This window comes from Drosophila mojavensis, unplaced genomic scaffold (assembly GCF_018153725.1).
Source record: "Drosophila mojavensis isolate 15081-1352.22 unplaced genomic scaffold, ASM1815372v1 contig_80, whole genome shotgun sequence".
Taxonomy (NCBI): Eukaryota; Metazoa; Arthropoda; class Insecta; order Diptera; family Drosophilidae; genus Drosophila; species Drosophila mojavensis.
Genome location: NW_025318906.1, coordinates 15503618 through 15516518, shown reverse-complemented (window position 1 = coordinate 15516518; position 12901 = coordinate 15503618). Strand labels below are relative to the sequence as shown.

At 38.0% G+C, this 12901-nt stretch overlaps 1 protein-coding gene and 1 long non-coding RNA gene across 6 annotated transcripts in view; one reads left to right on the top strand and one right to left on the bottom strand.

Annotated features, from left to right (window-relative positions):
- LOC6580083 overlaps nt 1-12901 on the bottom strand; it is an 86366-nt gene that overhangs the window by 23586 nt on the left and 49879 nt on the right. The window contains exons 2-3 of the mRNA XM_015164087.3: nt 4531-4802; nt 4099-4242 (exon numbers count right to left, since the gene is read on the bottom strand). Of these exons, the coding sequence (XP_015019573.2) occupies nt 4099-4242; nt 4531-4802 (416 nt within the window). The remainder of the gene's footprint in view (nt 1-4098; nt 4243-4530; nt 4803-12901) is intronic.
- Nucleotides 6804-8236, top strand: LOC26528685. 5 transcript variants are annotated; one of them, XR_004364135.2, is made up of 5 exons: nt 6820-6864; nt 7105-7268; nt 7330-7432; nt 7496-7673; nt 7820-8236. It is a non-coding gene; the product is annotated as an uncharacterized LOC26528685 (long non-coding RNA). The 5 variants fall into 5 exon arrangements; XR_006357784.1 differs by having other exon boundaries at nt 7764-8236; XR_006357785.1 differs by having other exon boundaries at nt 7724-8236.

Here is a 12901-nt window from a genome sequence, read left to right as displayed (position 1 = left end):
GACAGCCAGACAGACGGACGGACGAACGGACAGACAGGCCAACAGCCAGACAGCTAGTTGAACTGCCATCCTAGTCGAGGCTGCGTGCTATGGTCATGCCTCATGCCTGCTGCATCATGTCTGCTCCTGCCTGCTGCCTCCTGCCTGCTCCTGCCTCCTGCTCTCAGCTTCATATTTGCCGCATTATGCGACTTTAAATGCATTGAATATTTTTGAGCGCTGTTGCAGCTGCTGACGCTGATGCTGATGTCAATGCTGATGCGGATGCAATGTAGCGTGGCTGGCATTATCGCCATGGCAGCGACCTGCCCATGCCCCTGCTCCTGCCAAATTGGCCAGCGCTCTTCTTTTAATATGCTGGCAAAATTTGTGCACGAATAAATTAAAAAATCAGTCGGAATTTCGCTTTTGGTTTTTGTTTTTCGACGCTGTCACGAATGTCGCAATTTGTGAAAATTATTTTTGATTTATTTGCCATGAATTTATGTTAATGCGAAATTGTTTTCGTTTTCGCTTTACTTTGACTTTGCTCGGCTAGAGTGCAATCCAATGACTGCTGCTGATGGTGCGGCTTCTGCTCCTGCTCCTCCTGCTGCTGCTGCTCCTGCTGCTGCTGCTGGCATTGCTGTCTGCTCATTAAATTGTGTACGTGGCAATATTATTACATGCCAGCGCTGCTCTATTACTTTTATTTATTATATAGAATAATACCACTCCCGCTCCCCCATTCTCCGCTCCACTCATTCTCATTCTCCAAGGCATTCGTGCAAAATAAGTGGCAAAAAATTGTAAAGACGATGAGCGGGAAAAAGTTGCGCTGAAATCTGCGTGGCAAAAACAAAGCAGCAGCAGCAGGAGCAGAGCAGCAGCGTAACTCCGCCAACTCCGGCAGGAAACTGCGCTCTCAACTGTCTACCGAGCAGACAACTTCGAGCTGAGCGCGTAGCGAGTTTTCATAAATATTTATGACTCCATTAAGGTGTGCATAAGACACTCTGGAGGACAGCAGCAGGAGCAGCAGGAGAGGCAGGAGCAGCAAGAGCTCTGCCGGCTGAGCGTCTATCTGCTGCATGAGCCATTCGTTCATGGCATTAGGTTTGCTCTCTCACTTCCTCTCTCACTCCCCCTCTCTCTCTCTCTCTCTTGTCTTGTGTTGTGTAGGTGTGCTGCTGCTGCTGCTCCTGCTTACATCTGATAAAGTGCAGCATAAAGTTAAACCATGAAGCAAACAAGCAAAGAGAGAAAGAAAAAAAAACGTTGCTACAACAACATTAGCTCGACATCTTTGACTTTTGCCAGAGCGGAAGTAACTAACTGATATATTTTCTATAGAAATCTGAAGATTTTATATATATTAACAGATTATTTAGCTCTCATCTATATTCCATATGTATCCATGCCTATTATATATAGCTTTACAATTAGCCACATATTAAAAGACAATATACGAAAGACAATAAAAATTTCAAGAATTTTCATTCACAGCAAATAAAACTTTCACAGTTTTCCTTTTGCTCCTTAAATGGCATATAAAAATATATGTTGGTTTTTTTTTTATAGTTTATAAATTCTTTATGTGATATAATGATCTTATATTTAATTTTTGTTTTTTTATTGAAATGCAAATGCAGCGTAGCTCACGAAATAAAATCTGCGAAAGAGTACAACAGCAACAACGACAACAACACATGTCACATATTACGAGAGAGGTATGATGGACTAGCAACAATTTTTACCGACTTTTTATTGGGCATAGCGTATTGAGGTAAATAAAAAACAGATAGCAAAATTGTGTTTACTTCTAAAAGAAGCTGCAAGGAAAATTTTTTGTGTCTAACTCTTATGACAAGCGATAAATGTTAAAATTTGATATCGATTTATATCGATTCAAAGAAAATAAAAACAGTTTTCCCTCATTTGAACAAAATTTGAGCACTGAATTCTAGAGAAAAGTTCTCTTAATCTATCCCTGATTAACATACCCTATTCAAACACCATCAAAGGTCATTTACAGGGTATAGCCAGTGGGCAAACGCAACAGCCATGCAGCTAAATAGAATTCAAGTTGTGAACAGCATTTGGCATATACAACGAGTCGCCAGTCGGGCCAGCCCAGACCAAAGAGAAATGCCGCCAACTGGCAGAGGGAGGCAGCAGCAGGAGGAGCAGGAGCAAGCAGCAGGCAGCAGGAGCAGGCAGTCAGACGATAGTCGGGAGAGAGTAGGGAACGCCCACGTTCACAGCTAGCATAGACGTTCCACTGAATAATGCATGCAAAAATATACACATTTATATACATGCAAATACATATAAACATATATAAATGTGTGTATGTGTATTTGTGTGTGTGTATGTAGGTATATGAAAAGCTAAGTGCGAAAGTGAGTTGCATAGATGCAGCCAAGCAGATAGAGCAACACGGGTCACAGCCAAAGCAAACAAACAAAAAACAGAGATAGATAAAATGAAAATACATATATACATATACATATATGTATATGTATATCTATGTAAATGGACAAAATAAAAAAGAAAAGTATATAGATATTTTGGAGTGGGGTAGCAACGACTGCGTAATGCTCGTTAAGAGATCAATTACGAGTTGTAGGGGAATTAAATGAGATTGGAATACGAGCTTATAAATGAATGTGCAAAGTTCTTCTTCTTCCTCTTTACCTTCTCTCTTTGACACTATGTATCGAACTGACTAGATAATACCCTGTAGTCTGTGTGTACTTATATATATATATATATTACATACAACATTTTAGTATAGCATTATCATCTAATAATCTAACTCACTTAAGGATAATGATAATTACAGCACTCTCATCTGTCATAGGGTATCTTCCAGCTTGGTATTGCCGTTTAAAATACGCCCACAAGTTACAGGATATCTTCAAGTATGCCATTCTCTAAGAGGACAATCTTACATGCATCAAGCTATACCCTACTATAACATTCCCATTTCATTTCCACATTCTTACATTTTACAGGGCATCTGTCAGTTGGTTATGCCCAACCTACTGTGCTTTAAGGGCGTCAAAAGCTCGTGTGTTGTAATATTTTCTTTAAATTATGTGATAAATATGAATATACATACACATGCACATACATGTATATATGTTATACATACATATATTTATATTTAGAAGCAGAAAGTGTAACGGCTGCAGCAAGGAGACGGCGTAAGGACATGCAGGAAGCGGCTACGTGACACATGTGACATGTGCCGGGCCAGCTCGGGTCGGGTGAATGGAACATGGAGCCATGGCGGTTTATTAGTGTAAGTGCGTTTGGCGTCTGCAACTTGAAGACGGTAGACAACAGAATAGAGACTTATTTTTTACCGTAATTGGAAGTCGCCGGAGTTGTTTAGACGAGGTGTCTGAAGTGGAGCGGGAGCAGCTGAGCACTGGCAAGTGGATGAGTTGGAATCTGTTTGAAAGATGCCTAGTTGATTACGAATGGAAGGGCGATTAAATAAATGAAAAATTAAAAATAACAAATATAAATAAATATGCACGGAATACCCTTAATGTATTAAAGTCTTGATATGTCTGAAGTCTTACATAATTTGAGAAGAACTGCTAGCTCTTTCTTGATATTTATTTCACGTTTGATATTGTTATATATGGTATATACATATATTGGTTCTTGAATAAATGTACAGAATACCCTTAATATGTTACCAAGTCTAAAGAGCTCTTAGCTTTTGCCTTTAATAATGTAAAGTTACCCCAATATACGCGCCACATCTTTTCAACTCACAGCTCGATTTGCATTAATTAAAAATAACAAATATAAATAAATATGCACGGAATACCCTTAATGTATTAAAGTCTTGATATGTCCTAAGTCTTACATAATTTGAGAAGAACTGCTAGCTCTTTCTCTTTATTTATTTCACGTTTCATATTGTTACATATGGTATATATATGAGTTCTTGAATAAATATGTAGAATACCCTTAATATATTACCATGTCTAAAGAGCTCTTAACTTTTGCTTTTATAAAAATATAGTTTCTCCCATTATATGCGCCACATCTTTTCAACTCTCATCTCGATTAGCATTAATTAATGTCACTTTAGCTCACCTGATCCGTAAAGTTGTCCGTGTGGAATAGCACCTTCACATAGCTCGTCTCGCTGATGAAGGTCTGCGGCTGCTCGGCTTCGCCGCAGAACATGCCCGGCTCGCGGCGATTGGAGACGTCTGTTTTGGCATTGCCATCAACAATCTGCAAGGACAAGCAAGGACAACAGATAAGCAAAGGGACAGCCAGGCGTCACACACACCCACACGCACACACACACACACACACACACACACGCAGACAGCGGCAATTGGATTGCAACTCGGCGAGCTCTGCTGCACATAAAGCTGTCAAGCATTGGCCGTACGTTGGCATTACGTGGGCTCTACATGTGTCATCATTTGGGCGAGCGACAAAGTTATAAATTAGATTTGATTGGATGGGCTATGGCCCGCACTGGCGCGCCCATAAATCAGCCGTGTTACTACTCACCTGCAAGAAGCCGCCCTCGCAGTGGGTGGCATTGAGCAGTTGGCCCACTTTGAACTTCTTGAAGCGCAGCCGTAGCACAAAGTCGCGCGGCGCACCTTTCAGCGTGCGAAAGCGATACCAGCAGGTGAGCGGACGTCCCAGATTCTGATTGCTGACCTCCGGCGAGCTGATGTCCTCGAAAATGTCCACAGTCTTGTTGCAGTGATCCTTGGTTATGTCCGAGGAGCTGCCACCGCCAGCACCGCCGCCGCCGCCGCCGCTGCCGCTGCCACCTGCAGAGAGAGAGAGAGAGAGTGAGAGAGAGTAAATGAAAATTGCAGCTTATTAAGAGTCCACAACTTGTGAGAGCAGCAACCGCTGAAATTCATTGTGCCTAATTTATACAGCGAATGCATAAATGACAAAAGGACATTGTGCTGAATTTGTAATTTGAGACTGCTCCGCCTTCTGCTGCTGCTCCTGCTGCTGCTGCTGCTCCTGCTACTCCTGCTGCTGCTGCTGCCGCCTAGCCAAAATGCAAAAGACGCAATTGTCGTTGTCGTCCGCGTCCCTGACTGTGACAAAGGCCACGCCAGCAACCACCCGCCGCCCGCCCCCCACATGCCCCACTCACTCATGCCCCTCCCTGGTGGCACTTCAGCAGTCAACCCGCGTAAAATTTTTGAGCACTGAGTCGACTCAAGTCGTGTCGCGAGTCGCAGAGTTTTGCCTTTTGTTGTTGTTGTCGTTGTTGTTGTTGTTGTTGTTGTGGCTGCTCTCAGTGGTTTCTTCTACAGAAATTGTTCAGCCGGGCGCATTGTAAGTTTGCTCCAGCACCAGAATGCTGACTGCAAAGCAAACACACAATTTCTATAGCTTATTTATTGCAGAACTACGAAATACTCCCTGGCCGAGAAACTAAAGTATTTGAGTCCAAGCATAATAATAATAATAATAATAATTATTATTATTATTAATATTATTATTATGTCATACCAACTGGCCTGACAACTCAGTGCGAATCTCAGCCAGCTTTTGTTTATTTCTGTCAATTATTAATATAAGGGCGACTCAACTAGATGTCAAGAAATAACTACTAATTGACCCTTTGACCTGTCATACCTACAAAGCTTAGTATATTAGTATAATGTAATCCGGTTTTGCCTTTCGAGTAGTGGAAACTCTTTTAGTTTGGTGGCAAGTTAAGAGCACAAAATAATGTAAGCTTGAAAAGAAAAATAAATAAAATAAAATTTTTAAATTAAAAAATATGCAAAGTACACAAAATACATTAAAAAATATATAAATAAAATAATATAAATATAATATATATAGTAATAATAGTATATAATGTAATAATATATAATATGATAAAAAATGATAAATTATATTAAAATTTTAATCAGCTCACTTGTATTAATTTCATGAAATTGCTTTCTGTTTTTTTTTTTTTTTCATTATTATTCGCTTGATTAATAGAAAATTTAAAATGCAAATAAACCAAAAACAAAACAAAAGAATCAAACAATAGGAAAATGTAATGCGAAATAAAGGAATGTAATAATTAATATATCTTTTACATAATAAAATATGCAAAAAAAAAAAAAAAAAAAAATCGGTATACAATAGTGTATATAAATAAATACAAATATAGTATTATAAATTAATATAATTCAATAAATAGATGAACAAAACACATTTTATTAAGTATATAATAATTGAAAAAAAAAAAACTAAACAGTTTTTCATATTTTTTAATAAATGTTGAAGCCAACATTTTTTGCTATCGCTATATTTAATAAAAAAAACCCCATAAATATTTAAATAAATAAATTAATCAAAGTGTCAATTTTAATATTCTTTACAATGGAAGCCTTCACTACTTTTGCTACTTTAGTCCATATTTGAAGTGTCATTACTATTGTATATTTATAGTTAAAGTTTCATAGGTTTTCCTTCCACAGTTTTAGGGTATTCCATTATTTTGTCAGCATTTCAGTTCTTCCTTTGTGTAATCATTAAATTTTGCGGGTTTTTTGTCTTTGAGGCACAAACAAAGTTTCTACGTGACTAAAATTTTTAAGTGCGACTTGGCGTTTCCTTTGATTGTTTGCCTTTGCTTTGCTTTGTCTTTTGCTGATTTTATTTTTCCTAGCCGGAGGGGCAGGGTATTAAATTAATGTTGATTTTTTCTGCGGTCAAAATTTTGCTGTGGTTAACTAAAAAAAAATTAATAAAATATTTGCTTTGTCTACTTTATTTGAGTAGGCATAGTCCTATGTGTATATACATATGAATTATTATATTATTTATATATACACATTTTTATGGCTCTTCATGGATTATATCAATAAAGTAGGCAAACAAAATATTTTTTTTTTTTATTTTTATTATTTTTTTTATATATATATTTTTTATTATTTTATAACTAATAAACGAATTATAAATTATTATTTATTTTTCAAATATATATATATATATATATATATATATATATATATATATATATATATATATATATATTTTTTTTTTTTTTTTTTTTTTTATTTTTATTATTATATTTTATTATTATTATACAATAAAAAACTTATGAAGATTTCTCAGGCAAAAAGAAGTGCTGCTTGCTTATCTAAACTCTATAAGAAATTATCCTTGATATCAACAGCAGACTTGCTTACGGTTATAAGCCTTTGAGAATTCTAGGTCTAGATTTCTCAATAACTTATTATCTAAATACAAGCTAGTTCTATAAAGCCAAAGTAAGCCATCTATATGTTTCTCTATGCATATTAAAGATTAAATGAGAAAAATTCTATTTAGGTCTTACACACACTCCATCTTCACTTATACTTATAAACTATCTAACCATGGAGACCCTCTACTTGCTACCTTGTGAAGCTCTTAGACTAGCCGTATATAACTCGTAAGTAGCTATAAATCAAGCTTGTCAAAAATGTAGTTCTGCAGTCCATCAAATGCTTTGCAGCTCATATATCTTGGACTGGAGCACATCCCTTTTTGGCTGGCAGCTGCTTGGGCCGAGCATTAATCAAGTTACTTTCGAGCTGGCGAGCTAAGATAAACACTTCAGCTCATTATAATTCATACGGATTTACTAGTGTTTGGCGGCGTGCTTCAGCTTCGGGCGCTTCAAAGCGAATTCCGTAAGTTAAGTTAATTTCTGGAATTACGAGCTCTTTTCAATCGCAAACAGCCGCAACTTAATCAAAGTGGGCGACGTTGGCGTTTTCCAGGGACCCCAGTGCCGACATCAAAGGATTAATGAAATGTAATATATGCTTTAATTTAGCTTAAGGACACACTAAGCCAAAGAGCCGCGCAGAGGGATAGATTTCAAAGAGCCCGGCGAATCGATACACGGCGAACTCGTCAAAATTTGACAAACGCAATGCGCTTAGCTGCAGGCGCCACCTCCCAGCTCCTATCCCCAACCAGCCAAACCGCTAAACCACAAGCCACCAACTTCGTTGGCTCCTCCCCTCCCCACTCCGCAGCGCCTTTCTGAAAACCGCGAACACAGCACGCGCACAAACAGCACAGAGGGAAGCCAGCAGCTCCCCAGCTCCCCAGCTCCCCATTTCCCCAGTCTATCATGGGGAGAGGCGACACGACTCGACGCGACTCGACGCGACTCCACTTTAAGATGAAGCCAACACACTGGGCCACTGAATAATAAATCTGTTTAATTTTTGAAATAGTCTCCAAAGGCAAATGTCTCCCTCTCTCTCTCTCTCGCCCCCTCTCTTTCTTACTATCTGTGAGGCATGCTGTCCAAAGATAAACAATACAATGGCAGCTCAAGTTGGGTAATTAGTGGCCGACCGAACTTACGTTAACTATTTGACAGCAACAAAGGCAACTCATAAATGAAGCTAGAAGATTCTATAGAAAGTCGAGCAGGTGTGGAGCTGGCTGACTAGAAAATACCCTGCAGCTGCTTTTAAGTCTATGGCAGGTTATGCCAAATGCAAAGAGGTGAATCGGGAATTGTGTTTCAAATGTATATTCATTTTATATCTATTTATTATATTTCCATTTCAATAAGAAACAGTTCTAGCTATTGGATTAACTAAACGATAACTTAAACTATGAAATCGATTAAAAACGGTAAATAGCTTCTGTGATTGCAGATACCTTGCCCATTTTAAGAGCTACTTTGTAATAACACTCTGCTTAGGTATAAATAAATATCTCTGCCCATTATTCAGCAAAGGCCTAAGCAATATTGGGTATTTCCTGCCAGAGTCAATAGCGCCTCAATTAGATTCGATTTCAGTAGAGACAGAAATCGATTGTTCGATTATTATTATTAGATTAGATTATTAGATTATTATCAGATTATATTCATAGATTCCTTCTATTGCTATTTCCATAAGAGTTATAGACAATTAGAAAATACTGTAGCCGAACTACAATAAAATTGATTGTAATTAATCGATAACTCAAACTATGAAATCGATATATACCTTGCATATTTCAAGATTTAAAGTAAATAGAAATATTTTAAAATATTCAGCTTTGGTATAAATAAATACCTCCACCCACTATACAGCAAAACTCTAAACACTATTGAGTATTTTCTGCTAGAGTCAATAGAGCTTCAATTAGATTTGATGTAAGTAGAGACAGAACTAGAACAATCATATTATTATCATATATGATATAATATAAATATAAATTCTTATTTACCTTCGCCTAATTCCTTTGAAAATCATTCAAAATTATAATACTCTGGGTATATTCTAGTCATGCACTCCCTTCATAGTCACGCTTATTCAGTTCGAGCCCAGTCGATTGCAGCTGCTCGCACTAGTAATCTATCACTGTGCTAAGGCCTCTGCCATCGAGCATGATTTACACACTATTTGCAGGCGAAGCAACTGGTGCGAATCGCATTTAAGGATTTTGCTTCACATATTCTCTTTTAGCACATTTTTGCCTGGCAGCCTCAATGATACTATCATCACATAAGCTACGCCCCATAAACGGGTTAAGAGCACATTATGAAAAGCGAAGAATGAAATAAAAAGAACGGAATAGAAGCAGCATAACAACAACACAGACAACATAGCGAACGAATCTCTGATTCAAAGTCAGCTCGAACAACTTTCCTTCCCCTTGCCTGAGAGACTCTCTCTCTCTCTCTCTCTCTCTCGGCTCGACTCTTTCTCATCGATTAGTTGCGCTACGTTAGCTTCAAATGGCAAACAATTGTAGTGAGGACTATCCTCGACTACCTAAAGCAGAGGGAGAGAGAGAGTGAGGGAGTGGGAGTGGGAGTGGAAGTGGGAGTGAGAGAGACGTCATACTTTAAAGATTACTTGACCTGGCATCGGTTCACAGTCGAAGACAACAAACAGGAGGCGGGCTCTGAACAAATGTCAAAGTCAAGTAGAAAAATTGTTAAGTCGGCTCCTGCCATTTGCATTTTCATCCAAGGACGCGCCATAGGGTAGATGTGCGGGTGGAGGCGGAGGGTGGGTGGGTGTTTGTGCTGTGGGGCGGCCCGTATTCCACATGTTGATATATTGTCAACAGACGCATGTCGCATTTGTCTCGGCTTTGCTCGCCTGTCTGGCTGCCTCCCCAACCAGCCACGCCCCGCCCGCTCAGCGCCCATTTTTCTCTAGCCCTGCTCCTGATAAAGGTTGACAAGCGACAGCACCGCCCCTCCCCGCGCATATCTAGCTGCCATTCAGCTGGTTTTGCTGCCTCTGCTGCTGCTGTTGTCAACAGTCACTGAAAATCGATTATGAAAATCGTTTTGCTGAAATTTTTCACGCACAGCCGCCGCGGCTGAGACCCTTTCATAGCCGTAGCCGGCTTAGATTGTCGCCTCGTGGCTTTTGGCATAAATATTTTAATAGAAATTCGTGCTTAAGCGGCTTCAACTATTTGCAGCTGGGAGCCCAAGGACGTGAGACCCCATCGAAAGATTGCTAAATTGATGATTGATGCTTTTTATGCCTATCCCAATACCAATCCCAATCCCAATCCCAGTGCCAGTCTCAGTCTCAGTCTCAGTCTCAGTACCCATCCCAGTCTGATCCTAGTCTTGTGTAGGTGCTTTGCCCTCTTGCGGATTCACTTAACGGCTCTGGGTCCCGAGTCCTGCGTCCTTTCCCCATTGACTTATTCAAATAACTCATTCGAAATTTGATGAGTATCCCGAGTCATAAAATACCAACAACAAATTTGCATATTACTGTGCGAAAAAAGGGATTTTCACCATTTCCCAGCAGTTAAAGTGGATAAATCTTGAATACTTGAAGCCGAAAGTATTGTTGAAAAGTGAATTTCGGAGTAAAATTACTCAAAGGATAAGGATAAGTTAAGTAACTCACTGCTTAGAGGGGACTAGGGGTGGAGGGCGCAGGGGAGGGCAACAAAAGCAAGAAACAAGAAAAGAATTTAAATAAAGAGAAGAGACTATAAAAGAGGACAAGAGAAGAGTTTAAAGAATGACATAATGAAGAGAAAGAGAATAGAAGATAAAAGAGAAGCATAGAAGCGAATGAAAAATAAGTGAAGTTGATGAAGAGAAAATAGAGATACTGAAAAAGATAAGAACTGAGGATAAAGTTAAGCAATTCTTTCAAGAGAAAGAAAGCAGGAAGTGAATAGAGAAGAGAAAAGAAGATTTTGAGATGAAAAGAGCAGAAAAACAATGAGCTAATAGAGGAAAAGATTGATGCAAAGAAACTGTAAGGAAGATGAAGGTAAAAGAACAAGAAGAAGAAAAAAGAAAAGAACAGTATGTAGAAAGTAATGCAAGAAGAGACCAGAAAATACAATAAGAAATTTAAATAGCAGGCAAGACTTCAACTATAAATAAAGTCTATTATTCCCCGTTCATTCTTTAATAGAATAAATACAGTTATTAAAAAGCAAGTGCTTCCAATATTTCCCAGAAAATGCTGCCCATTGTATTTTGCTTACACTAAGCTTTACTCTACTTTATTCCACTCATTCATTGCGGACATGAATACATTTCCGGAGAAGTACCACTTGATGATTTATCGATCTGAGGGCCTTTCTCTGGCTGGAGATGCCAGATTATGCATCAGTACTTGACAATTAAGTAATTCGTTTCGTTTCATTGGAATTGTGCAAATATCCTGAATGAATATAAATGACTTAACGCCTTAAATGCTAATGGCCAGCAAATTCTCTTATCATACACCAAATTGCTCCTCTGCTAACGGTTTTTTTTTCTTTTCCTTGGCCACGATTTTCTTTTTTTTTTTTTTTTTATCTGGGCTTTGCGGCCGAGAAAAAAACTTTTAACAAGACAATTTGTTAAAAGCGAAACGAAGATGATGAAAGTCTGTATGTAAATGTATGTGTGTATATGTGTGTGTGCCTCGGCTGTCGTTGATAGATTAACTGTAACTGTGATAGATCATTCTCTTAAATTATTAAAATTGCCTACTCAAATTTCACAGCCAAATGGATGAGCACAATGATTGACTGACTGACTGACTGACTAACTGTCAGAGTGATAGACAGCTCAAATGGACAACGAGCAAATCAAAATTGGAAAAAACGAAATAGATATCCTCTGAGTGTGCGTCATAAAAAAATTGATAACAAAGCATTAAAAGCTGCAAGCGTAACGGTTTCATGTCTTTTTTTTTAGCTAAATAATTCAGGCTGACAATATTTGATATTTGACTAGCAGTAAATTTTAAGCTAGAATATTGTTATCAAAGTTTATTCCCACAATGGTCTGCAATCTCTTATTTCTTAAAAAAAAAATATATTTATAAAAATTTATACATTATATAAAAGGTAATGTTATCATAATAAAATTTCAATTCAGCCACAAATTTACTCTTAAAATTTAACTGCGTTACATTTTTATTTTTTTATATTCCACAATAAAAAGAAAATGTAAAATTTGGATATTTTGAGGTTGACAAATTGAAGGATGTGCAATGCATAAAAAGTAAATCGAAAACAAAACATAAATAAACCTTTTTTGGTAACTGGGAAAAAGAACGAAACAGCCCTCGGGCAAATGAAAGGGTTCAAAATGAGAAGATGGAAAATGGAAAAACTCTCAGGAAACTCATCAGCATGAAGCCCAAACACCTGAGGGGCATACCTGTGCCTATTCTTGGGCTTATATGTGAGTAAATCAAAAGCAAATTTACATAAAAAATTCGAATCGTTAAGCGTTACGCAGGCCAACCACAACAATTGATGAGGATACAAAATCTAAAAAGAATTTCATCTTCATTAAGGTGAAAGTTACCTTGCTTTGTGCTGCCTGAGTTACGCTTTTAACACTTAATTTATCTTAGCCTTAATGCCACTTTAAAGAGCCCAAAAAATGGGCAAACCCCATAATCTGCAGCTCAATTTATAT